Source organism: Rutilus rutilus (genome assembly GCF_951802725.1).
Source record: "Rutilus rutilus genome assembly, chromosome: 4".
NCBI classification, from domain to species: domain Eukaryota; kingdom Metazoa; phylum Chordata; class Actinopteri; order Cypriniformes; family Leuciscidae; genus Rutilus; species Rutilus rutilus.
Genome location: NC_140212.1, coordinates 4160730 through 4187952, shown reverse-complemented (window position 1 = coordinate 4187952; position 27223 = coordinate 4160730). Strand labels below are relative to the sequence as shown.

Genomic DNA, 27223 nt, shown 5'->3' with positions numbered 1-27223 from the left:
AAATAGATGTTTATATAACATATTTTTATAATACTGTAAACATAAAAATAATTAGAAATGTAAAAAATAGTAATGTTAATATACTTTAATATAACAGTACAATATACAGTATACAAATAAAAATTATTTATTGAATTTTTAATGTGTATAAATATAAATTATTTATTTGAAAATAAATTGCAAAAATGTAAATCAATATAAATTATTTACTATAAATTAATTTGTAGATTTAAATTTGTCTTGTGCTGGCTACTGTCCAAAGCCAATAAAATACAGAAGCATCTAATCAGAATTATTATTATTATCATTATTAGTTGTAGTTGTAGTTTATCAATCATCATCATCATCGTTATTATTGTTATTACTTGTTAACAGTATTTAATATTGCTAAGTTTTATTTTATTATTAAGTAAACAAACAGAATTAGAAATTGTAAAAAATAAAGTAGTATTATTATAAATATAAATGTATATAATATAAATATATGTATAAATAAAAAAAATCTTATTTTTAAATGGCTTTTATATCGCAACATTAGATTAGATGCAGCATTACCATACGAAAGCATCTAACCATAAGTATTAAAGTTGTTTATTATTAATAATATTATCACTTATTGTTAGTTTAACAATAGCTAATAGTCATAAATAGTTAAACAATAACAAATAATGTTATTAAATGATTAAACTGTCAAATTTTATTTGTATGTTTCTATTATTGTTACTTATTGTTAGTTTAACAATAGCTAATAGTCTTAAATAGTATAACAGTAACAAATAACATTATTAAAAAATGTATTTAATTTGTATGAAAATTATTGTTAATAATTTGTAATAACAGTTAGTAGTATTATTCCTGTATAGCTGGATATTACTTGAATAAATTTTGTGTTATCTGTCTGTAGATAATCCGCACTAAGAGTGGAAGAAAAGGGCAGTGTAAGCAGAAAGAGTGAAGAGAGGAGAGATAAGTACCATAGAGACAGTGGAGAGAGTGACAATGTTTCACTTACAGAGAGCGAGCGAGAGAGCACAGACAGACACATTGAAATGAGTGGGCCAGCTAACAGGCCTCGGGAGGCTTTTTAAAGGGAGGCCAGGTGCTGTTAACTTCACACACTTCCTGCACAGTTCCCTCTCACACACGCCACAGTCAGAGAATTCCTACACATCTGCCTAATAATGTGTGTGTGTGTGTGTGTGTGTGTGTGTGTGTGTGTGTTAGAGAAAGATGAAAGAGTCCAATTAAAAACAAGTATTACTTTTTGTTAGTAAAGTAATGTTTTGTGCATTGCCAAACTTTCTTACTAAGGAAAAAACACCTAGGAATTTCTGGTGTTAATATTATTATTTATTTTCCTTTCGATTTTCATCATTGATTAAGGCACTAAATCCAGGATTTGCACATTTAAGCATGAACTTTTATGGTGTGTTGTGGCTAATTTTTATAATTACAACTTTTTTTATGGAATTAGTGTTGTTGTTGTTTTAGTTTGTGACAAGAATGGTTGCCAAGGATATGGACATTATTGATTGTAGGCTGTTGTTAAATGAGCTTTTAATGTTGTTTTATTAATAGTAGTGCATGTATACAAGAAGGTTTGCATTGATCTGTAGATAATGCGATGTGATATAATGGAGCCTCTAGATGATTGTTCTGGTTTATTAATCTGTGATTGTATGGATTTATAGTGTGGTTAGCCATACTCTAAAAAATGAACTTCCTGTCTGGAGAGGATAAGTTTAAAAAAAAGCGTCGTTTTAAAATCTATTTCACCATCATCCATTAGAATTCAATTATAAATTCTGCAGTAGTTTATAAAACGTCATGTTTTCATTGGCTCTTGCTATATTTCTGTTGTATAACTCTCGATATTGTTTTTAGATCAGTTCTGTGCTTTTTATTAGCCACACTTCCACATGCATTTATGAATGTCGTGTCCAGGTGCACAGGACACTGTTCATTTTATATATTTTTCCCCTGCTAACAGCAATTGTTACAGGAAGCGGTGTGTAAGTCGCTGGCCCGGTGTAAAAATGACAGCAATTAACCCGACATTTTAGCTTGAGGAGAATTTAAGATGAGACGCCTGACAGCCAGTGTCAGCCATATTTTCCCCGTCTTCTTCAGGTGTAAGAGCAAATGAAATTGGAGGTAGTATCGCAGTTGAGGGAGCCACTTGGGGAGGAGGGAGGGGGTGTCCACGGAAAACAAATGATCTAAATAGGACTTATTTTGCACTTATTTACTTTTTCACAAAGATTTTGCGCAAAAACACCTGGAAAACATCCCACAATAGACCAAGAACGGAAGCATAACAGAGGAAAAACTAGTGTGCTAATTGATATTCAATGAGTCTGACTCCATCATCACCCCACAAACACATTAACACACATGCATGCGTTCAGAAGAGGTGGGAGGAGGCGTCTCTAGGGGTCCATTGACTGTCATTCAGGAGGGGAAAGTAACAAAGTAACGCAGAGACGCCACACAAACAGCCTGTCTCCCCCGCCGTCCACCGGGAGCTGCGAGTGCAACATCTTCAGGCAGGGTGATGACGGCTTTCGCCGCTCATCAGCCAAATAAAAGCCCCTCTGATGCAAATAGCGCTTTGCCCTTGAGCATAATTTAAAGCAGTAATCACCCCTGGAGTCTCTACCGTGCAGATAGCGAAAGCGAGGTGACTGTCTCATTTACACTCCAGCACAAAGAAGCTCATTAGCTTTATCACACCGGCCTGAGACTCCTCCACTACAGTGTGTAAATAACACACACACACACACACACACATACATAGAGCCACCTTTCATAAAGCTCTCATAAAGATCAGCGCTAGAAACAAAAATAAAATGTGTTTTATGCACTCTCGATGGCTTGCTGTTGTATTTTACGGTTACCATTTCACTATCAGCGGACATTGTAGACGTCGAGCTTTGACATATAGAGGCGTGCTGCCTCTCGCGATGACACTGCAAGATATAAGCCTCGCCGTGACTGATGTGTCTGCTCCGTTCCTCCCCAGACAACAGCAGGCATTATTCTATTATCGCCACAGAGCTCAGATCCTGGAGTGGTCACTTGTGTTTAGGCCACATAACATGTGGCTGTATGGAAATTACAGTGCGCCTGCAGTAGTAACTCCATTTCCCATCGGCCTCTCTAGAGACCGGGCGAAATGTCAATCCGTGGCTTTGAAAGAGAGATCGAGCGAGGGACAGGATGAGGAGGAGGGATAGAGAGAGAAAGGAACAGAGTGAAATCTGCTGGAAACAAACACTCGTGAACATTGCTCAAGCCCTAGTCGCGTCATGGGGGCGAAACACAGGTCAAAGACGTGCACAGGTGAAACACACACACACCTTCAGCCTTAGAGCTATAAATTAAGTAAGCCATGTCTGCACATTTAGGCAACAAATGAGAATTGTTTTATGTAACAAATGTTTATATATTGCAAAGGTGTCCCTTTACCTTACTAGTGCTTATGTAGTGCAGCCATATTTAATTTTATTGTAATATACTTATTTTTATATGCTTATTTGGTTCTTTAAATTGTGTTATGTTATTTTATACATTATTAACCTTATATTTTATGTTATACGTTTGTGTATTCATACTTTTTATGCATTTTTGTTATATATTTTTTATTTTATACTTTATATCAGGGTTCCTCAAATCCTGCCCTGGAGGGCCACTTTAACATTTATAAATACTCATGTACTTTTATGGTATACTATTTATATTTTTTATTCAATTTGATACCTCTTTATTGATTCAAGAGTGGAGAAGGATGGAGGCTAGTGGGTTATTAAGAAATGACATTTCCCGGATTCAAACTCCCTTGACCCCGACCCGGCACCACTGCTCAATGTGTTAGCACAGGGGCTAACCATCAGGCCACAACTCTGACCAGCCGCTTGTGTTTAGCAATTACGTTTAACCTCTGTGTGTAAATAAAACTCCAGCAGTTGGTCGGTCAAGATCAATGACCACTTCACATCTCATTTCCAACTGTTTTGATGTTTCCTAACAGCCCTGCCTGTGGAATTTAATAGCACTGAAATCTATAACAGCCCTCAGGGCAGAAGCCTCCACCAGAGACAAAAGTGACGTATTTTCACCGTGGATTATGCCTTCAAAAAACTGTTTTAAGAATATGGAGCAGGTGCTTATGGGCAGTGTAGTTCATTGCCCAAACCTTGTGTGGCGAGCAGAGTAGTGAACCGAACATTATATTTCTTGAGGCAGGTAATTCAGAGAAGGGCCCCCAGAGCGAGGAATCTTTTAGAGTCATCTTGAACTCAAACTCAATAAAAACATGGTGAGGAAACTGGAGCATCCTGAACCTCATCCTCCCAGTATCTCTGACAGCCTATGACACCACAAACCATTTAACAGAGCTTAAAAAGCTCACATATGCAGATGCCCGGCATCTTAAGCTGACAACCAAGAGGCAGGATTTTCTAGAAGGCAGCTTTGGAGCCTTGTGAATTTAACAAGCATGTCTAGTATTACAGTTTCTCTCCGGTTTATCCATGAATAGTAACAAATCAGCCTGTGAAACGCCTGCCTGGGGATGTTTGTATGTGATGGTTTTCCGGAACAAATATTAAAATGATGTAAATCTGGTTAAGGAGTTGAGGGCTGCGATTGCCAGAGCTGTTCTCTCTCCCTGTTCCTTCCTCTCTCCCTCTTTCTATTTACTATGCACAAGGTAGTCAGATGTTGCCACTCTTCCACTTGAATATTTGAATTCCATAATGCTGGAAGAGAGCGAGCGAGAGGGAGATCATATGAGTGGCGTCTGGCCTGGCTCATAGCTCACTGCCCTCAGACTGAATACATATGTAAGAGACCCTCTCAGCTTGCAGCTCTTCAGGGCTTTTCAACAAATGCTGTAAATAAGCCCGGCCTCAGCTCGCAAATACACAAGAGGCTTTTCAAATGCACGCATGTGTCACTTAGCCTGGGCTTGCAGGCTTTCTCAGTGGGTGTTATTTCTGGGGGCTCGTACGGGTAAATTTTTTATCTTTAAAGTGTAGGATAGATGCTATATCCCCTCTCCATCGCTGTCATTTTGGCCTGAACATCTCCATCACGAGCCAGAGAACAGCCGAGAATGTTAGCACGTGCAAAGAGTGGGAACTAGCGGCGTACGCCACATTGTGCATGAGAGGGATTGAGTGAACGGCGTGATAAGGAAATGCTGTTGTCGTATGCAAAACATGAATTAAGGTTGTGTGTGAGGCTTCATGCTTGATTTGACGCTAAGCTGATATTGCTTTCACGCTCAAATCTTCCAATGCTACTTCATTTCAATTGAAATGTGATTGTTATTGCTAGACGTATTTACCCGAAGTTATTTGATGCATGAATTTGCCCGCTAGGTATTTCCTTAGTTGTGTGGTGACATTGGGCGCTTACCTCAGTTTGACTATGGTTGTCTGAGCAAAATCTGATTAAGAAGTAAAGCAAATAGCTATGTTGCAGTGATTTTTAGAGCTTTTATAATACATCAACAACAGTAATATGATTATATAATAAGGCCAAGTATTATAGGTCATTAGCTTAACTGCATGATTTTGGCAAATGTTGCCTATTGTTTCATCCAGTCATATTTTATAGCCATAACATAACTATTTAAAATAATTCTGTGTGATACACTGTAAAAAAACAAAACAATTTTCAAAGTTGTACATAAAACAAAGATTTTACAAGAATATACTATTTCAGTCTTTCTACTTTAGAATTTTGTGTTTAAATTAATACTTGTGAACTTTACTAGCAATTTCAGTGAAAATCGTTTCAACATATATCCCACATCAAAAAATTTTGGTTTATAATTCATCTTGTGTACACAAGTTATATATTATTTGTGGTTTACATTGTCATGCACGCATGTTCTTACATTTAATTTCTTTTCGATGTAGATCACAGTCTCTTGTTTCTTTTTAACAGCTGACTTAATTGTCTAGTTATGGTCAGAAGTGTTATGGAGGAAGTGGGGATGCTTTAGGGATGTTCATCAAAGCGTAGAATAAGGGGGGGGGGGAGCGAAAGAAGGAGGGGAATTTCTCTCATGGTCAAACTAAGTGAACGACATTGTGATGAATTTTCTTGTTAGGAGAAATTACATCTACTAAGTTGAGCTACCTCAGCATGAAATTGAAAAAGAAGCATTTCTTGGCCATTTCCATTCTTGATTCAATGAAAGATGTAGATTAGCTGTTGGGAGGGTGAGGGAACTACAAAAGTATGACTTTGTTCACGCTAGGTCTGTGAAATAAACCTCGTAAAAAGGCGTATAGGCCCGTCACAGGGTTTGTTTACGGGAGCGAGTGTAGTCAGGCAGTTAGCCAGATGATTATAGCAGATACATGGCATGTGGATACACAGAGCGGGCGTGTTTGAGTGAACACGAATGTTTATCTGTGCACTGAATGCATCTTAATCGCCGCACATCTAGGGCTATGTGTAACAATCCAAAGCTCTTTGTAATCAGCCTGAAACCCTTAGAACAGATCTGTCTCTCTCGCTGAAACATTGACTGATAGGCGCTGTGTGTCAGGAGGGAAGATAACTCTACCCCAGCTCAGCTCACTCAAAAGGTCAGGCACGCACTGTAATTGGAATATTCACAAGACAAACGCCGCAGATCGCTGGCACACATAGCCAGGAGGGCCCGGGGCCCCAGTGCTCCATCAGCGGGAAGGATTGACGGAGATGCATTGGCCCACCACCGGCTAGATGTAACGCTATTAACTCCACTGATCTCCGGCACAGCTCAACGCTCATTGAGATGGGCTGGGAAGATCCATCACCCAGGCTGAATGGACTACCGGCCCACCGCAAACTAATGACAGTTGAGCGCTCAGGTAAATGGACTGAAAACAATAGTTTGTCTTCACCTGGAGTGACTCGTGCTCTTGTAACCCGATTCCATTTTGCGGTGATCATTTTTTCTGCACTAGCCAGAGCACCATTTTTGAGCTTCCTTTAGCATGTATTTTTCAGTTGGAGTAGAAACCGCATATTCTACAACATTTCATCTGTGGTTACTGGTTAGTTGCACGGTAATCAAAGGTTTGTGCTTTACGTTGAAGGTCACAAAGTGGCCAGTCAACCTTGTGGGTAACAGTGTATATAAGAGCTCACTGTGGACCACAAACACATGCTCGGATATTATGTGAAACTAGTTATGATTATTACAGACTTAACCCTAAACATACACCTAAAAGAAAATATTTAGCATTTTTTGGATTAAAAGAGACAACATTATTTACTTAATGTAGCCATTTACTTCAGAATTAGGTTTTCTCCAGAATTAGGTTTTGCTAGGTTTAGTTCATTGCAGTGTTGCTCATGTGGGCAATGTAATTTTGAGTTTGTCTCATTTATTCATTCATTTATTTATTTTAAATAGAAACAGAAGCACACCATGAGCTCATTCACTCGTAGTGTTAAAGTTTACCACCTGCTCAGTCAACTGCAATCATTTCCTACCTAGGTCTGCATGAGACCCGTAGTTTGTTTTTCATTGCATCTGTGTATTGCTATCGAAACCCTGCACAAACACTTCTTTTGTCAATGGGACTGAGAGATTGGTGCCTCTCTCCCCTTCTGCAGAGAGTCTACACTTCGCCTCTAGCTGTGTACTCTGCTGTCTGAGCCTCTTAATAAGTTCTTGTCAACAAACGCTATGCCCAAACGGAGTACAAGCCCATTCGTTCGCTCTGACAAAAGCTCTGTGCTACTCTTTTCCTTCTTATTTCCTGCGGCCTCACTCTAAATAAAGTGTGGAGTGTGCTTTCTCTCGCCCCTGAATGCAACATTTATTAAGAGGTATTCCTCCAACCATGTGACGCTCAGTGGCGTGGAACTGCTAAAAAGAGATGGATCATAATCACTTGAAAAAGAAGCCAAGTGCATCGAGCACACACTAGGAAGTGGGGACTCGTTCGCCGCCTCTCTCTTCCTTCATTTAATTCGCCGACCTGCACTAGTTTGCACGTGTTGATGGTATAAGTGAAAAGCAGTCTTCTTTCTTGGTCAAGGCTTTGTAAAGAAGGCAGATAAAAGGCCCAGTAGAGTCACCTTATCTAAACCCAGATGGTATACAGCAGTTGAAAGCAAGGGCTTTACCAAAGCCAGCCGTTGAGAAGCAGGGAGAGATCGAATTTCATAAAGCAAAGAAACCATGTGCAGAAACAATGTCTGAGCTCCCAGAGAGATATAGAGGAGGAGAGGCACTTGGTTCTCGAACTGATCTGTGATACCTCTTTATGACGTTTTAAGCATCTTTAAAATGAATTGCATGAGATTACATGATAGCAAATTTTACTTAAATCATACTGCCATGATACTAGGGTGTTCTAGGTGGTTGTTAGATGGTTTCTTTGTGGCTCAGATATTCAGGATATTCTCATCCTTAGATACTGTATGACTCGTTTTCCACAAAATTTGTTGTCGACCAGTAAACCATTTGAATCTGAACTACTAGAAATTGCATGGCTCTATAATAAGGGTGCCTCATTGGCTCTTGGCCAATGTACGTATCTTCAATTTTTTGAACGTATATATATGGATTTGGAAACTTAAACATTTGGTTTTCTCTGATATTTGGATATGAATTCTGCTTGCCAGCTTGGTTATCAATCCTTTTTGCCATTTATGCCATTATTTCCAAACAAAAGTGTTTATGAATTTATTGCTGTTGTGGATTTTCCTGTATAATTATAATTTGTGATAATCAATCACAAAGGGTTATATGCCAAAGTTTAAAATTAAGGTTAATGATTTGTTCAAATCACTCTAATGATCAATAGTAATAGTGTTGTTCAACTTAGCAAAAGCAACTCATTTGAGTGGAAATTCTCTCGCTCTTCTCAGTACGTGTTGCTGGATTTCTATGGGATACAGATGTTGTTTTCAGTACGGGGCCCCCGCCGTCTGATTCCCTCCACAGGTTGCTGGCGATACTGTAAACTATTATACGTGGTCCAGTGCTAAAGTGCAGCGCGGATTTGCGAGAACCATCCATAACGATGTCTGCAGGAGGCGGGAAGCGTATGAATGTTTGTGGTTGCAGTGAACGGTGGAAGCCGACTCTGTTTGGCCTGTTATTGCTGGCACCGTTTCCCCAACGAGGACCGTGCGTTCACACACACACAACACGGGCAAACGCACACATCACTGTTGTCTGCGCATACACACTAACCCTGATGGGCCGGACAGACTCGTGTTTTGTCTCCTCGCACTTGAAAAAATAAGTGTGAGGTTACACAATGAAGCAGATCTCTGTTTTCTCTCTCTCCCACCAGTAAATGCCCGGCTTTCTGGGGTAGAAATGAGCGAATTCATCTCAAATTCACCAGGGAGGGCTGGGCTATGCCTCTGTGTTTACAGTGGCAGAAAGTTAATATAAATTTTCATCAGAAGGGGAAGTTTACACATATGATTCTATTTGTCCTTCATTATTAGCACCTGAGACTGGGCTGGGGAAGCATAATTGTCTACAGACACAGGCCAAATAGATGCAAGGGGAAGGCAAATAAGCACACCCCAAAATAATTTTATGGTTGTGTGTTACAATCCCTCTCCATGGGATCCTTAATCTAGAAAATCAATAAACAAGAAGCGAGCGAGGGAGACGGAGATGTGAGGCGCGGAGCGAGGAAAGATGGGAACTGCGTACGAGAGATTGAGGGGAAAAAGCTGGAGAAGGAATGAAAGGAGAAAAAGAGAGAGCGCAGCTCACAGAAGCCCATTGTTCTGCCGGTTAGCTCGCGCTTGGCCCTGCAGCTGAGGAGTGTCTCCACGGACCGGCCCGCGAGCTGCACACACCGCTGATTTATTGAGTCATACATAAAAACACTCATTATTCCCACATCCTTTTCTCTTGTCTGAGAAGTATGGCGTTTGGCTGAGGAAAAACACTCTGTGTCTGTATCCACAATAACTGAGATCGCTCTCTCTCTCTCTCTCTCTCACTCGCTCTCCTCTCCTCATTTTTTATTTGTGTCGGCTGCTGGAATGGATGCTGTGCGTACACGGCTCATCCTTACTGGACATGTTGTGTCTTGGGGTGTTTTCCCACTTGAGTCCTTTTTAAAGAACTAAACTCAGAGCTCACAAGTCAAAAGTTATTTATTTGTTACATACACACATAGTGGATAAGCAGACTTCTGCTTTAGTTAAAACCAGAAATGGAAGAAGAAAGTTAAAGAATAAACAAGCAACAGAACAAAGGAAGGTATATCTTATTTATAATTAAATCTAAAGTCTTTTCATTCTTTTTTTTTATTAATAATAAAATTATATTATATTAATAATTAGATCATGTTAATTAGAAAGGGCTTGTTAATCACTCAAATTATATTAAAGTATTCATTTGTTGTATTTTTACTTAATATGATGCTAATTGTATATAACATCATATAATCATCACTAAACTAATAATCCCTAATACGTGCCATCTGATATAGTCTGAGTTTGGTTCGCTGAGTGTTCACATAAAAACAAAATTCAGTGAGTAATTTCACGGTTACTAATTTAAAGACAATTTGTCTCCATAGAGCCAAATGCAGCCTCAGTATTTGGATCTCAAAAAGACAGCCCAGCCACCTCGATAAGCCCTGGTTCACTGGTGCGCTAACACAGATCACAGCTATGGATGACCTTTGATAAAAGGCAGTCTGTTCCACCATTGTATCAGTCAACCTCCTCACAACAGAGGTTGGTACACTGTCCACAGACTGACCTACTGCTGTTGTGTGTCCAAATGGACCTTTAACGTGTCCAGCTGTCATTCATACTGACGAGCGCGCGGCGCCCAACGCAGGGCCGCTGCGGGGCTGTTATGTCCTCAGCGCACGTCTTGTTTATGAAATCCGTGCCTGGAGCGACGTTTTCTATTCATGAGTGGCCTGGCCCCTCATCAGACCCCTATGTCCTAAACACACTTACATAACAGATATGGTGTCAATATTTTGCTGTCAAGAGTGGGGCCCTATCTTTGCACAGGCTGCGCAGACCACCGGCCAATCAGCTCTGTTTGTTTGTTCAGCTTAAACTGTTTGTCCTTTGTTTTCGTGGCAGCCGACTCCTGTCGGCTTGATAAGGGTTGTGCTCTCGCTCTCTCGCTCTATCTCTGTCTTGTTGTGCATTTTCCATAAGCCGATGGTTGACGTGCCCTCTGCGACTACAAGCCCGGAGATCTTCTGGTGCACAAAACTTCCAGCAGAGCGCATTGTAATCTAGAGAAGTCTCACGTCTCCAAAAAACACATTTCAATTGAATCACAGGCATTTGAAGTGCACAAAAACACCCCACCCTTGTTTATCCGTAAGTATTGTGGACCTAGCATTCGCAGAAATCCAGATTAATCCACTGTGTTTCCGTTCTCAAAAAGCTAGTTTTTCTCACTGTAACACTGTTGTGTAGTCTTGTAATACGTTTGGTCACAGTTGCAGAAGCCGCATCGACTCTAAAAGCTTGGTTTAAAGGCTGATCCTTGGAAACGAGGATGCGTTTGTAATGATGTGCCAAGCTGCGACTGGCTGCTAATGCTTTTCATGCTTGTTTTAGCGCTGGGAACGTTGCAATGTATTCCTCATTACCCCTGTGTTAAGTCTAAACACAGACTGCCTGGTGAAAGGGGTGAGAGAGCTGACATATGTTTCTTTCGCCTGTCTCTTTTTCTCTCCGGTGATCTCTGCTTGGCTATTAACGTAGCTGAGGAACGCCTGTGTAAACATTCGTGTTTCTCCCCTCTGCTTTGTATAATAGTGACTGGTATCGCCTTTCCCCCTCGACCTCGCTATCTGAAACCAATTACAGCTGATCCATTTGGGCCGAATCGTATTTTCATAAGGATTGCGAAGCCCTCGCAATCATGTGTTTATGTGTGTGTCTTCCATGTGCTCTTCATTGTACTGAATGTGCAAGTTTGTTTCTTTCTGTTCTCCCCCCCCCCCAGTCCTTAGAGATAGATATCAACATCAAATATGTTCCTGAGTGCCTTGTTATTTACGCTCCAGCCCAGGTTCTCCTTGAGCTCCTAGCTCTGTGGAATGTGATGCATTGTGCTGTTTATACAATGTGTGCATTAATGGATGGCAGCCTGCATTTCTTCTGCACAGCAACAAAACTTATAGGATGAAGAAAAGCAAAGCAAAGCAAGCAGCTTCCAGACGTCCAGCAAAACTTCAGTAGTTGCTTTGCTTTTGTTGAATCTGGAAAGCACCTAATATGCCTTTGTGTTGCATTCTTGTCGGGTTTTTTTTCACACAAGGACGAATATAAGTAATATAGTCTGGTGTTGTCACTAATAAGGAATGTTTTTGCACTATTACAGGACAAGGGCAGACGAAAATTTCTGCAGGAAACATTAAAGGAATAGTTCAGCCAAAAAGTGAAAGTTCTGTCATCATTTACTCACCCTCACACATTATTTCAAACCTTTATAACTTTCTTCGTATTCGTAGAACACAAAAGGATCATTTTTCCTGGTCTGTCTTCCATGACCAACGCGAATGAGGACTGAGGCTCCAGAATGAATATGTCTTAATCTTTTTTTTTTGTCTTCTGCAGTCAGATGCAAAATCTAAGTTGTTATCCAACTTGCGGACTGTTCACCATTGTGTTCGGATCATTGAATTCAAGAACCAGATCAGTCTGATTCGAATTCATTATTTAGACTGGTTTTGTGAACAGATTCAATGAGTCTGATTTGGTTGTTCATGAATTGGCTGTCCGTTCAGTCCTTTCTTTACTCAAAGTCTGTCTGTTCTTTACACAAAAGATTAACAAACGAATCTGATTCATTGATGAAATCACTCTTAAGTCAGACTTATCTGGTTCTGGAATTCATTTTTGCAGCTTGACATTACCAGTTCTCATTCACCTTTATTATATTGGGGGGGAAAAGAGGCCCAGGAATTTGTGTTTCACTGAAACAAGAATCTCAAATGGGTTTGGACTGACACGAGAGAGTAAATAATGTCATGATTTTAATTTTTGAGTGAGCTATCCCTTTAACAGTTCTAAACAAGTGTCCCTCTAGTATGCAAAGTGGACTTGATTACATTCCCCCACCTTCCCAGCGTTCATGTTCATATTGGAAAAGCCATTAAACGTCTCCATCCGTGTGCTGTGGGAAGCGCCACTCTCCTGACCTCTACCTTGTATTGAATGACTTCTTTGACTTTGTCCTTTTATTCATCAGAGGACAGTGAGTCTGTATCGATCGGAGCACGGATAAACATTTCCTCCTGTTAATTGTTGTGCTAAAGCCATTAGCCGACCACTAAAGCCACACAATCACAGTCACCGCTTGGATGGGCGTGAAATCTCCCGCAATTTACAATCTCATCCACGCGGCCCAACTGATAATGACTTGGCGAGGGTACTTATAACTCACTCGTGCATCTGAAAGCACCATGACTAATCGATAAATGCATCGTTCAGAATGGAAAAATAAGGCACAATGAAGTACGGAAACTTGCCTGTTGCAAACTTCCCAGCTTCGGATGTTACTTGATTAGTTCAAGTTTTTCCCAAAACGTATCCAGTTACACAAGTAGCCTATCCCACATTCAGTGCTCAAGACTCTGTTTGCATTTGTTGTTGTCTGTTTGGTTCCTTCAAAGACAGGACAGGACAGGGATCTGATCTGAAGTAGTCCAGCTCTTCTCCACATCCTGGTGTCCCCTGAAGTATCAGACAACGGCTGTGAGTGTGTGTGCATCAGAGGAGACAGATCGATGCTGTTAGGACCCAGCGCCACTGTGTTGTGTTTGTTTACCAGGAGCTCGGAGAGCCTGGCTCCTCACCGCACAGCCAGACAGACAGTGGCAGCTCCTCGCCCTGTCTCTTCATAATTGATCAGGGGGATGGCTGTCTTCCCAGCGGGTTAAGACGTGGCAACTTTTCCCCCTATCTCTCTCTCCCTCTCTTCCTTTCTCCCTCACCTCTCTCTCTCTCCTTCTCTCCCCCTGTTTGCTCAGCATCTCAATGTACTAGTTCAAACATTGTTCTCACCAGCTGGCAGAGAAGTGCCATATGCACATCCTGTCAAGGCAGCTGTTGTCATGGATACTGGCAAGCACCAGGAAATAAAGCAAGCCCTTGATTCTGCTGGAAGAAGTGTCACTCTTTATCTGAAGGGGTGTTTTTTTTTCTTCATCGCACCCCTCGACCTTCGCTCTCCTCTTTCCAGACAGATGAAACACCTGTGAAGTTATTGTGTTGTTTGTATTGCTTTATTTATTTTGTTGCTTTCTCCTCGTGTCGGGGCACTGAGGCCGTCTGCAAGTGTGTTCACATAGCCGTTGTTCAACTCCAGGAAGTCTGGAAAGAGTTGCTTACCCTTGAAAGTGTGTATCAGTATTCCTGTAGATACATGAGGAACACTGTAAGGTACATCATTTCAACCTACCTGACATCGCATACTACTGTAACATGTTTTTCAAAAGATTTTTGCATTTTCTAAAGAAAAATGGTTGCCCGTGTAAAAGTCGCTAGGGTGTTGAGGGTGATTGCTGGGTTATTTCTAAGTGCTTTGGGGATGTGGTGGTTGTGCTCTGAGTGGCGGTTCATTGCTAAGATGAAATATGTTGATGTGGATGGCTAGGACATTTCTAAGTGGTTGCTTGGGTGTTCTGGGAGGTTGCTAGGTAAGCAACCTAACTGGTCCAAGTCAAAAGAGCCCAGAGTAGGGACTTCATACATGTAAAAAAAAAAAAAAAGTGTCTATATGACTAAAGGACTGGATTGCTCATGACGCCATAACAAGTGAAGCCACCGCGCCGCCATATTGGTATTCCCTCACATTCAATTGAATTAATAGGAAATCATCTGATTTTAATGAGAAAACATTACCTAACGAGTCAGCGTTTTTTACATCTGAAGTCTCCCTGTACATTCTTACACCGCAAACATCCTAAACATTTAAATGGTTATTGGTTTAAAGTCTGCTTATTAAAAGTTACGTTCATTTTCATTACAGTAGCGAATGTTAGATCAGCCAACGAACGAGACAGCTCAGCATTTATATTACAAATGTCATTGATGCCCTTTGTTGGTAGGGAATACCAATATGGCCGATCGAACACTTCCTTGCTGGCAGTTTAGAACGCAGTGAGCAATCCAGTCATTTATATAGATCAGTGCGTAAATCATTAGTTTGGTCCCTTAGAAAGAAAAGTAATTGCACAATTTGAGCTATCATTCATGTCTGTAGCACAACCTGTGCGGAACGTTTTACGTCTCAAAGTTGAATACTTAATGGTTAAAATATTTGAACAAACCCTTAAAACGAAGTATGAACAATAGGGATGCTTGCCTTAGCAACCTAGTATTCTTGTATTGTTATATGACATTGGATAAGTAGGTATTTGGAGTGATTTGGCAGAGTGGGGCCGGCGTCACCCCTGTGCTCAGGGGCCCTGCTAATGCTCAGCTCCTTGTTAATTCACTCCTGAGGTAATCTGATGTTGATTTGTCAACTTTAATTACAGCTTCTAGGAACACTTCACATTGCCTGCCTCTACTTCAAATTGATATTATGAATATGCAAATGGGACGGTAATTTGCTGAGAAGTGGGTATTTCAGCTGAGCACACACTAGACAGGTCAATACCACTGACACTCTCTGTGTGTGTTTTTTCCCCTCGTGCTCTTCAGAGGTGCTAGACAAACTGTATTTATCTTTCATCACGGCTTTGTGGATTATCATGAAAAATGTATATCTTAGAGATGATTCATGGCTCATCAACAACAATGAATAGTGTAGTGGATGGAATGTGTGGGGTTGATTTCACCTTACATAGTGTTTGATATTTGAGTGTGCCGGAGTTGAAGAGGAGGAAAAAGGTTGGGGGGAAAAAAACTAATTTTTCATCTTTCTTTCTCTTCTCTTTTCTTTGCAGGCCCTACAAGCAGCAAGGCAATTACTCCTACAGCAACCAGGCAGTGGCCTGAAATCTCCAAAGAACAACGACAAACAGCGTCCGTTGCAGGTGAGCAGTTCCTCGCTAATCTCTTAAGTCCATCCATAATACATGGCGCTCTGGAAAAGATTTCCTCTGTTCCAGCTACTCTGTTTGATTTGGCAATGTAATTCTGGAGCTGTCAGTAACATTTCAACCTGTCAGGCCGGCCCTTCTCCAAAAGAAACCTCACACCTGAAACCTCTCTGTTGTCTACAGCTACTTCACCTCACCACCTCTGTTGGCCAACCTTGAAATCACGCTGTGACAAAAGATTTTGACATATTAAAAGATTATTCAGGTTCAATACAAGCACATTTGACAGCATTTGTGGCATAATGTTGATTACCACAAAAAAATTATTATTACTTCTAAAAAAACAAATCAAAGTTACGGTGAGGCATTTACTATAGAAGTAAATTTTATCATGTTTAAATCTTTTTAACTCACATATTGTTCTCCTCTTGAGGCGATACTATTATTTAAACAGTGAGTATTTTAACGTTTATGGATTGACCCCATTCACTTCCATTGTACATTAAGTGCAAGTTAAGTTTTGTACAACTCTGTAGCTTCCTGTAGCATTGCATATCCTAACTAGCTGTCATTTGTACCCCTCCAAGATAATTTGCCATTATTGATTCCAGCTTTGCCGCATCGCTATTGTCAGTGATTTGGTAAAGGTCACAGCAACATCGCGCACGTCGCATTACCCATTACCAGACCTGTTTACTTACCCGCTGACTGCCGATGTGTTATTTCTCTCACATCCCCACAATACAAATGCGCCGCCTCGAATTATGTAAGTGCTTGACATCTGCCAGGCTCCGTATTTTTAGGTTTAAATTAAGTGTGAGAGAGAGCTTGCCCTCCTTCCTGCTAATAAGCGCTATCAGTGGTGGTTTACCTCATTAGTACCCCGGGCATTTAATTAAAGGAAGGGAAAATGGGCGCTAACCCTCATCGTTAATATTTTCACAGAGTATAACGATGGCGACACCTTCTCCAAGAGTCACACCCTTGTGTATCTAGTTATCCGTAAGTTAAAGTTTTGGTGCCTTTCGCTTTTAATATATTCAGGCCGTTCCATGCAAATATGAGTTTTGTATTTGGGAAATCAAATAATTTTTCCCCTTCTGTGGAAAGATATTAGTTGTAAAACAAAGCCTAGGTGGATGCGCTTTCGTGTATCTATTGTAGTTTCGCCACCGTCTGTATACTCAGAGAATGGATTCCCGGCACACAGCGTGACTGCAAATTGCCGTGCGATACTTCCAGAGGAAGCCGAGTGATATTGGATGAGGAAGGTCTGTGATAACTGGTGGCCCATGACCGAGCCCCTGACTCTAATAACACCAGAGGATGGTAAATATTGAATATTTACATTTGCTTATGCCATCCTTGCCTCATGTTAGCCATATGAATCAATATGAATCAGGGCTTGTTGAGTGCTGTCTTCCAGGTGTAGTTAATCAATGCTGTCGATCCTTTACTTTATTAACTTATTCAGAGCTGTTTTAATCAACAGCATGTTGATTACCACAAAAAATTATTTAGACTCTTTTTCTTTGAAAAAAAAAATCAAGGTTAAGGTGAGGTATGAACAATAGAAGTCAACGGGGCCAATTTTTTTAAACATTTAAAAGCAGAAATATCAAGCATTTACATTAATTCTTCTGTTAAAACTTGTGTATTATTTGAGCTAATTTTTACAGTCATTTTAGAGTGGAGTTACACTGTCTAGCAACAAAGTTGTAAAACTGAACAACTTTACTCAGGTTAGAAAGCTGTTTTTCTCATTAAAATAATGTTAACACGCATCTTTTTCATGTCTTGAACTGAACTATTTAAACGTTTACAGATTGACCACATTCACCTGTAGAGTCTAGCTTTTTTCGAAAGAAAATGAGTGATGAGTTTTAATTAGGTTTTATGGTAATCTACATTATGCCACAAATGCTGTCGACTGATCTTACCTTGTACTAAACATGGAATATACCTTCAAATATCTTTTCTTTTTGACCTCCATACGCTTACGGTAACTCGATTCAGATTGTGTTGCGTGTACTTAGCCAAGTAACAAGCATTTTGAAGAATGACTTATTTACATTAAAAAGTAAACGCCTGCTCGTTTCCTGACACTGATGAATCCGCCCCTTTCCCTGTCCAGGAAAGGCAGGGAAAGTGATCCATAGATCATGGCGTATAAATTATTTACCGCACAAGCATCTAAGTGCTGGAGCTCACGGTTTTAATTACTTGTATTAGTGTCTAAAGCCTGTCGGCTGACTAATTCTATCCAGCGTCTCATCTCGCGCTTTTGACACGCTCAGAAGCCGCTTTTCCACATTTGCGTAATGTGACAGGTCTATTATTACCCCGTAAGCCCAGAGGAGAAGTCAATAAACACCTATTTCTTCCCCGTAAATCCTTGTGCCTTCTTCATGCTGCTTACAAGGATTTCCCAAGGCACACAACAGTCCTCTCGCGTCGTAGAGCTTCTCCCTCCGAGTGGCAATATCTCCTGTGCGTTTTATACACTGACATTTAAAACACAAATAAAAAGCGAGAGGACGAAAGGGAAGGGGGATTACAGAAAGCTTACGCGACTGGCAATTGTGTCTCCTGCCCTACCAATCAGCCCAGCTGCCATTCTCCAACTATAAGCTACATGCCGGTTTGTTTGTTTGGCTCCATGTGCCGCCCAGGCATCTAGTCCTGATGGCAGAATGGGCATTTAACAGTGTGAAAACACATGTTAGCGATACTGAATACTGACGAAACAGCGGTAAGAAGCAAACAGGAGGATGCTGAACAAACAGAAGCATGTAGGCGTGACATCGGGCTGTTGTGATGACATATTACAGCCATCTAGGTGTCAGAAAGGTGTTTAAAGAGGTAGAGTTGACCTCTGACCTGTTAGCGGTGTGGGCTCAGAGAGTGATACACCAGCATTAACAAGGTGAAACAACCAAACAAACCAATTTCAGCTCACTAGCATGCGACTATGGCACAAACACTCTCTGTTTCTGTCACGTTTGCCTCCACGACAGAAACAGGCGGCCAATATGTTGACCTTTTTTGTTCGTTTTAAACCCAGCACGCTCTGCTAATGTAACTTTTTCGCAACCATACATCCTTCCGGAGGCTTCCTCAATCCTGCGTGTGGGAAGGAAGGCTGAGCGGCTCGTTGCTCGCGCGCATTCCAAGACTAGAGAGAAGCGCGAGATAGCTCAACCCAATCACTTCCTGAGCAGTGAGCCATCCTCTGAGTGTCGCCGATTTAAAGGTCAGCGACGCACAGCTCATCTGAGCGTCCGACTCCTGCGCCATGTTCCTTAAAATTCATCTACTCAGACCGCCAACTGGAACCGTGCACAAAGCCAGCGGAATTTATAAAAGGGGACTCATATTAACATTGATTATTAACAGCGTTCACCCAACAGTACGGAGAATTTGGAATGCCTTTTAAATTCTAGCTCAGTTGCTGAATTGGAATTGAGGTTGCAAGTAATGCAGAACTGCAGTTTGAATTTGAATGTAAAAGAAGAATTTAAATACATTGAAATTCAAAGAAGTTTTCCTGACTTTCCAAAGTTTGGCAAGAAAAACTTTGAATGTTGACTCGACAAAGTCTTGTTTGAAAGTTTTAATAAGTGTTGAAATTTGAAGGTTTATACGTAGAAATCTGCATTTGTATAGTGATTAAAAACACACTCCCTGTGCATTCCAAATCAACTTGCTTTGAGAATTTCAATTCATAAACTGAAGGAACATAAACAACATAAACAAAATAACGTTGGCGGCTCCAAAATAAAAGAGGGAGGGAGAAAATTTCAGATTTTTGGTAACCAGGAAAACATCCTACATTTCTAGTGGACAGCTTGTGTAAATTGCAAGGGATTTGGTTTGCAGGGACTCGCATTGCGATGCAAAGGAAGTTGAAGCATAACCCTTAGGCAAGAACCAGTGGAACGGTGGGAGCGAGGGGAAAAAAATAGTGCCATGGCACAGCTTTGATGTAGAAGCAACAACTGTACCTTCTGACAGAAGATGCATGGGAGTAATAAACCAGTTCCAGCAGCCCTTACACATGCAGTCTGATTACTCTGGCCAGGGTGTTAATTGGATCCTAACTGGCAGATCTGATACGTGTAGCCCGGTGGTGGGAAGTCTTTCCAAGTGATGAACTATAATTCACAGAGCTGCTTGAAGCTTGTGTAATTTACTGTGTGTCACTTGACGAGGAGAGCGATCCAACAGACTCCCTATTACCTGCGACATCACAAAGCTTTCAAGAGAGAGAAGAGGAGGGGGGGGCTGATACAGAGTGAGCTAGAGAGACAGATTTCCCTGTAAATGCCAGACGATGCTCTGTTTCAGATATGGTGAGAAACAAATTAGAGGAAAACAAAGTCATGTAGACTTGATTCTTATCTCACAAACTCCTGAAGATCACATTTGGTTGGTTTACTTTTTTTTTTGCCACGAGGCAGAAGGGTACTAAAGTCTGCAAGTCTCTTTAATTCCTCTCATAATTCCCTTTGGGAAGCATTTGATGCCTCCCTTCATTGACAGAAATGAAAGTGTGGTTATCTACATGGTGATAATTGTGCTGATTGTTCATTGTAACCCCTCTAACTGAGGCCACAACCACTCTATCATCATTTGAAGTGCATTAAACTTCCCATACTGTTTTGCTAAACTGTAAAATAAATTGATTTGGGAAAACGTTCCTATAATCTACTTAACTCCGATCTCAAGGAGCGTTCGCATTGATCTTCTAATCCAAACGATCACTGTGTAAGTGTGTATGCATGTTAGCGTGTTTCAGGTTTAGATTAGTGCAACAGTGTTTGTTTATGTTGTCAATGGGTCTTGAATCCATGAGTGTGTGTATTTGGTCCCCTAGTAAAACAACTCCATCAAAAAGCCCTTGACTGTGGAGCTATAAATTATTGACTGAATTAACAATGCTATCTTTACCAAAGTGGAAAGGTCAGGATCCTTTACAAAGTTCAGGAAAAGCCCTAGTCCATGAGATTAATTAGTGGGACAGTGAATCTGTTTTTCCAAACTCTCACTTTTTCCAACTTAATTAACATGTTTTCGCTTTCTGCTAAAGTAATTGCCATCACACACCCTCGATTCTCATTTTATTTATCTGAACAGTATCTCTGGCAAGTGGTTCAGCCCATTCAGATGTGTCTGCACACATCTGATCTGGAAACTTCCCTTATCGAGCCAATGAATACTGCATATATAGAGAATCCAATCACTTTTCACTAGGTGTTTTAGCTAGTTTGCTCTTACATTAATTATGGTTATTTAACAACGTTTTCTCGTATGTTATTTTGGAATACACCAAATGGGACATTTGATGTCTTTTTAGGTAATGCAGGAAGGCGCAAATCTTGCGTTTCTTCGTTCTTATGATGTGGAGTTGACCTTTCTCATGTCGAGACCCGTTTCAGCATAGCGAGAGCCCTGTAATGATCTCCTCGTTCTTCAGGAGGGCTACTGATGTTTTCTCATCACTGACCAATTTAAAGCTATTTGTTCTACTCTCTCTCAGGTGCTGAGCTTCGTGGATCTAAAGTGCAGGTCAATGGAGATCACATTTTATTTGTAGTTTTCCAATAGAAATCAAAGCTTCACGGATCGTCATTTTTGGACGTGCTTGTTGTTAAAAAACGAGAATGAGAAAAAGAGATCAGTTGTTGGTCTTTAAGTAAATGTTCTCACAGCACGAGTGCTTCAAGTGCAGATGATTGAAGTTGATGCTTTGATTTGTGAAGAATACCATTATTTGTGAAGTTTTCTAGCACTCGTTGGGTTGCATCATTGCCTCTAGCAGTCATATTCTTCATCTGGCATCCTGCAAGGGAAAAGACCCATTGTCTGCGACTGTTTACAGCTCGACCCTTTGGCAAACGCTCATTAATTATGCCCCGTCTTGGTGAAATCATTTCTGGGAGAAGCAATTCAGCCTCTGTTCCTTTCAATTCACCCGGCTTGTCAATCATCACCCCCCGCAGTATCCCACGGAATGGAGGTGTTATATTCCGCCAATTATCATGTCATATACTCGAAAATGTAAATGAACGTGTGTGTAAAATTAAATTTATGGGTTGTCAGTGAAGAATAAGAACCAGGAGAGCAATTACTTATCTGCTTTCATCTTTCAAGCTCTGATATATCATGCAGAAAACGCCAGCGTTAAATGCTGGAATTAGCATTGTGCGCGACTCGGAAGTGAGTGGGCCGAAACTTCAACTTTGTCTCGTCTTTTTTGTTTGGAAAAGCAATGAAATGAAGATGTGTATCATCTGTCGATCTGCTAAAAAGCTAATGAGAGGCTGAGGGCCATATCCTGATTTCATTTTATTTCTCGCCGCATTTGTCATTTCGAGCCACTCTTCGGCATGTTCGAGGCTAAAATGCAACTTCGGATTACACAGTCAGCTGTAGTCGATAAATAAACGTAGTGAATTGTTCTGAAATTTACATGTTTATTGTATTCGCAGCACTGCGGTGCAAATGAGGTGATCGTTGGTTATTCAGTCCAAAGCTCATTTAAATATACAAATAATGGGTGTAATGAGAACATCTCTTCTTGTATTTTCATGCTTTGGTCTTTATATTGTCATTTAGGCCGGCGCAGAACCCTGGCTGAACCTGGGGGTAATTACACATCACAAATGTGTCTTAAGGTTTAATAACATTGAAGGTGTAAGCATACATTTGCATAATTACATGCAGCTGTTTAATTTGTGACTTTGTTGCTCTGTTCCTTTGTTTTTTTTTTTTTCTTCCGCCACCTTCTCCCTCGTCACACCTTTTCTCCCCAAAGAGAGACAGACAGAAAGAAAGAAAGAAAGAAAGTGTATTTGTGTGTGCGCTTCCCTCCGTGGTGGTGCTCATTGGGTTTTGGGGCCAGTCTAATGAAGAATGGTGCTTGGATTTGTTTGAATATGAATATGAGTGGGGATGGAGTGTGACCTTCAGCTCCGCTACTCAGTTCATCAGGATTAGTCAAGCTCGGCGCTCAGGAGCGCTAATGCATAATGACTTCTAAAATGAAAAATGTGTAGTGACCATGCAAATGTCTCTGCTAATCAAAGAGGGGAACCTGAGCTGGGCCGAGCCAGGAGACTAAAACAAGGACGTGTCAAGGCCCTGAGAGCTCAGACGTACGGAAAGCAATCAAGCGGCCTTGATTAGCAAGCGCGAGGAGCAGCTCGGACTCCTCACAACGTCTAATGGAGCCTCACATCTTTTTCTCAAGCTCAAAAACCACAACAATAGAGATGTTTACCTGTCATGATGCCCGAAGGCTCGGCTGTCTTGATGATAGACAGCATCTGTCGAAGCTGCTCTGTTGGGCGATGCAACACGCAGCATGCTTCATAATATACAAAGAATGCCCTGTAGAGTCAGTTGTAGACAGGCGCAGTGTCCAGGGAAGAAAAAAAGGAGGGGAAAATTGTTCTTAAAAAAGCATTTGTATGGCAATTATTTTTTATTCTGTTCATTGTTCAGTTTTAGATACAAGCGCAGAAATGAGTCACATTAATGTAAATGTTATGTGTTTCCAGAAAACCTGCTCGCTTTATTTCAATGCTGGGTTGCGAAAATATTTTCTTTGTTTTGTTTTTTAGCCCAAAAAGTTCTCTCACACAGTTTGACAGCTGGCATTTTAATGATTCTTATCATTTAAAAAATGACATGAATTTTTAAAAATGACATCTCGTGGAAGACTTGTGCCTCTGGCTGCTTTCTTCCAAGCATGCAACTTGGAAACTTCAATGCGCAGCGAGAGGCAACTGGTAATTCCCCTCACCTCTGTAAAACAGAATACTTCACAGCGGCTCAGCTTCAATCAGGAGTTTCTTGCAGACTTTTCAAAGCTTCAAACCCACGGCAGGCTGAATTCATGCTACTTAGCTTAGTTACTCCTCAACAGGCCATGTGTCCGCTTACGACCCACTGTCGGCTCTGGATGTGTGTCTTTCTGCTTGCCTTGTGTGTTGTAGCACTAGAACTCGCCTGAGGGAGTTGAAGGGTTCAGCTAATTAAGGTCCTCCTCTATTTAAAGCACAGTGCTTTTCCCACTGGGAGTAGCTGACAGAGTAAGAAAGTACACATGCATCTGCCAAATGATTACATATACTGCACTCGCACCATTTCCAGAGAGTTCGAGAAGAAGCTCTTGACTATACAGTTGAAGAGTTTTTATGTGACATGGTTAATGTGACATTCTCTACGTCTCTGTCTCTCTCTCTCTCTCTCAGGTGCCAGTATCTGTGGCAATGATGAGTCCACAGGTGATCACACCCCAACAGATGCAGCAGATCCTTCAACAGCAGGTCCTGTCCCCCCAGCAGCTCCAAGCCCTCCTACAACAACAACAGGCAGTCATGCTTCAGCAGGTGAACACACATAAACACTCTCTCACTCACCGTCCCATACGCACTCATGCTTTGAAATGGTAGCATACAGATCCTCTCTTGCTCTCATCTGTCCTTGACATAGTTAGATCAGAGAAACAAATATGGACCAGCGTGTAATTAGTTGTTTTCAACTGGGACATCTTTTGGGGACAAATGGAGCACAGAAACAAGCTAGTCAAATAGAGTTAGCTGTATGTGAACTTGAATGCTTTGAATAACACAAGCGTGATTTCACGTGTTTGGTTTCTTAATGTGTCAGAGCATAATTAGCATTGCAAGACGCATTGCATTTTTAGTGTAGTGGCATTGGCTACTATAATGAGCATTTGAGTAAACTAGCATGCTCTTCTACAGTCTTCTTCGACAGGTTTTTACTTTACCATAATGAAGCAGCAGTTTGAAGCAGTCTTGCTGAGCGAGTTTGTTACAGTTAATTAAACTGTTAGGTAAATTAGTTACAGTAGACATTTGAACTCTATCTCTGCCTTGAATGTCTCTCTAAGTATCTACCAAGGGTCTTTTTGTGACTTAAATCAGCAGCGATCCCTGCTGAAAAACAACTTAAACCAGCCTAAGCTGTTTGCTAGTCTTAGCTGTTTCCCCTGCCTTACTAGGCTGGATATAGACAAGCTCAGCCAAACTAGCTAAAATCCAGCTTGGCCTGGCTGAGAGACTATCTTTAACCAGCTAAGACCAGCAAACCACTTTTAAGCAGTGGAAGTACAGTTGAGGACATGAAATAATGAGGAAAAAGGGGAGTTTAGAACAAAAAAACGATTGTATTGTCCGCATGAGCGCCATTTTGTGTCGTAGCATGCGAGCTAACAACTACGCCACATCTCTGACAAGAGTAGATTATATCTTCAGAAGTGATTTTAAAATCTCTTAGAGTGAGCTCTTCATTAAAAACATCTCCATTAACTCAGTTAGCCTTGATTATAATTAGGTCTGTATAAACGGTGACAAGTGTACTGAAGACGTCTCCCGCTGAACGAGATGGGAGAGCTCGGCTCCTGTGTTCTGACGATGAGGACAGCACTCTGAGAAGAAGAGGAGAAGTGTGCTAAATGCATTAATTCACAATGATGAATCCTCTCCTTTGAGTGCTTCACATTCATTTTAGAATTTCACTGCCTGTCAAGGCATCAGAGAGGAAAAAAATATATAGGCAGTAAGATTAATTGTTCCTCTAGCGGTAATGTGCAGCCGCATAAAAGTCCGTATGGAGATCCATGATGAGGGGAAGTGCTGGTCTCTTTGTCTCGACCAGAGAGAGACGTTATTTATGATGTGACGTGCAGAAGCACATCCAGGCATGTTGTGCAGCCTCAGGAGCCTGGAGTTGGCTACGAATCTGTTTGTTCTGTTGTAGCTCTGCTTTGAGGTATGGCCACACTTATGTGGGAAAAGGGAAATAAGTAATAGATATATATTGAAGCCATATACAACAGCTGCTTTGTTTTGTCACAGTTGTAGCCTTGCGGTTAGCTCTGTGTATAGCAGTTATTGCAAGCACTCTTGTGATAAACTTTTTGGAAAAGGGAAATAAATTGATAAATAGATAGTTTCTTTTGTCACAACTTTATCCTAGGGTTTGGCGCATTTGCTATATAAACATTTACACTAACCGCATTTGTTCCAAGCAGTTAGTGCAAGCATTCTTATGACGACCTTCTTGGGTAATATTTTTAATCCATATACTGCAAATGTTTTTGGTCATAAATGTAGCTTAGCGGTTAGCACATTTGGTGAATGCATATGTTCTTTTGTGGAGTTTGTTTCTTTCCACACATTATGATGATCTATGTCTTTCCACAGCAACACCTGCAGGAGTTTTATAAGAAACAACAGGAACAACTCCATCTACAGCTTTTGCAGCAACAGCACCCTGGCAAACAAGTGAAAGAGGTACAAACCACACACAATAAACATATGCATGATGCAAAGTAAAGGTTTCCTCCACGTTTGTCAACCACGAGTAAATCAGTCTGTGCTGTCATTACAAGAGAGAGCACTCTTTTACCACAGCTAAACTTCTTCTGCATGCTACCGAATGAAGCGTTCAAATTAGGCAGATAACGTTGTCAGGTGATCTCAACTCTGTCCTTGACGGAAATTCAGAGTTCGCGGTACACCTGTTTTAGCGTACCACACAGGGTTTGTTCGTTAATGAACCACCGTGGCGAGTTTGGGCCGACGAGCAGAAAAGTTGGACCGCAGCGAGCTCATAAATCAAACTGGCAGTCAGACTGTGGATCCGTCTGACAGACAGACAGAAGGAGACTGAGAGAGAAGGTTGCTGACACGCAGGCATCAAAAAGCGAGGCGCGTCTGAGAGGGGGGCGGCTATCCAAACAAAACGTGTGGAAGCAGTTAAATTGATCAGCTAGGTATCGTGGACGGGAAACATCCCCCGCCCCCAGCAGTCTCTTCAACTAGCACCTTATACCATTGTCTGTCTTCAAGCAAGCCATTATGCAGGGCCTACAGAAAGCAGGACTGACCTCCCGGAGGCTTTGTTTCTGTTTGGATTTGCGAATAGATTTTTTTCAGGCCCAAGCCATCAAATATGGAATAGAAATTGCTCCCTTATTTCTCACGAGACAGCGGGGCCAAACCGCATGGCTCACTCCATTATGCAGTCTGTTTTCCAGTGAGCGCATCACAAGTTTTGCCTCTTTTTCTCTCGCTCTCTCATCCCTAAACTAAGAGAGTGAGGTCTTCCTCACCGTTCTTGACTGAAGGTCTTCCTCTGGAGTCTGCTCAGTCCTACCGCTAGTGTAA

The 27223-nt window shown here is 41.1% G+C and overlaps 1 protein-coding gene across 8 annotated transcripts in view; it reads left to right on the top strand.

Moving 5' to 3' along the window:
* Positions 1 to 27223, top strand: part of foxp2 (forkhead box P2) — a 99396-nt gene that overhangs the window by 47333 nt on the left and 24840 nt on the right. For all 8 annotated transcript variants that reach the window (XM_084406452.1, XM_084406447.1, XM_084406449.1 and 5 more), the window contains 3 exons: positions 15927 to 16016; positions 24281 to 24418; positions 26258 to 26347. In XM_084406452.1, the coding sequence (XP_084262578.1) occupies positions 24299 to 24418; positions 26258 to 26347 (210 nt within the window). In that variant the 5' untranslated portion in view covers positions 15927 to 16016; positions 24281 to 24298. The remainder of the gene's footprint in view (positions 1 to 15926; positions 16017 to 24280; positions 24419 to 26257; positions 26348 to 27223) is intronic.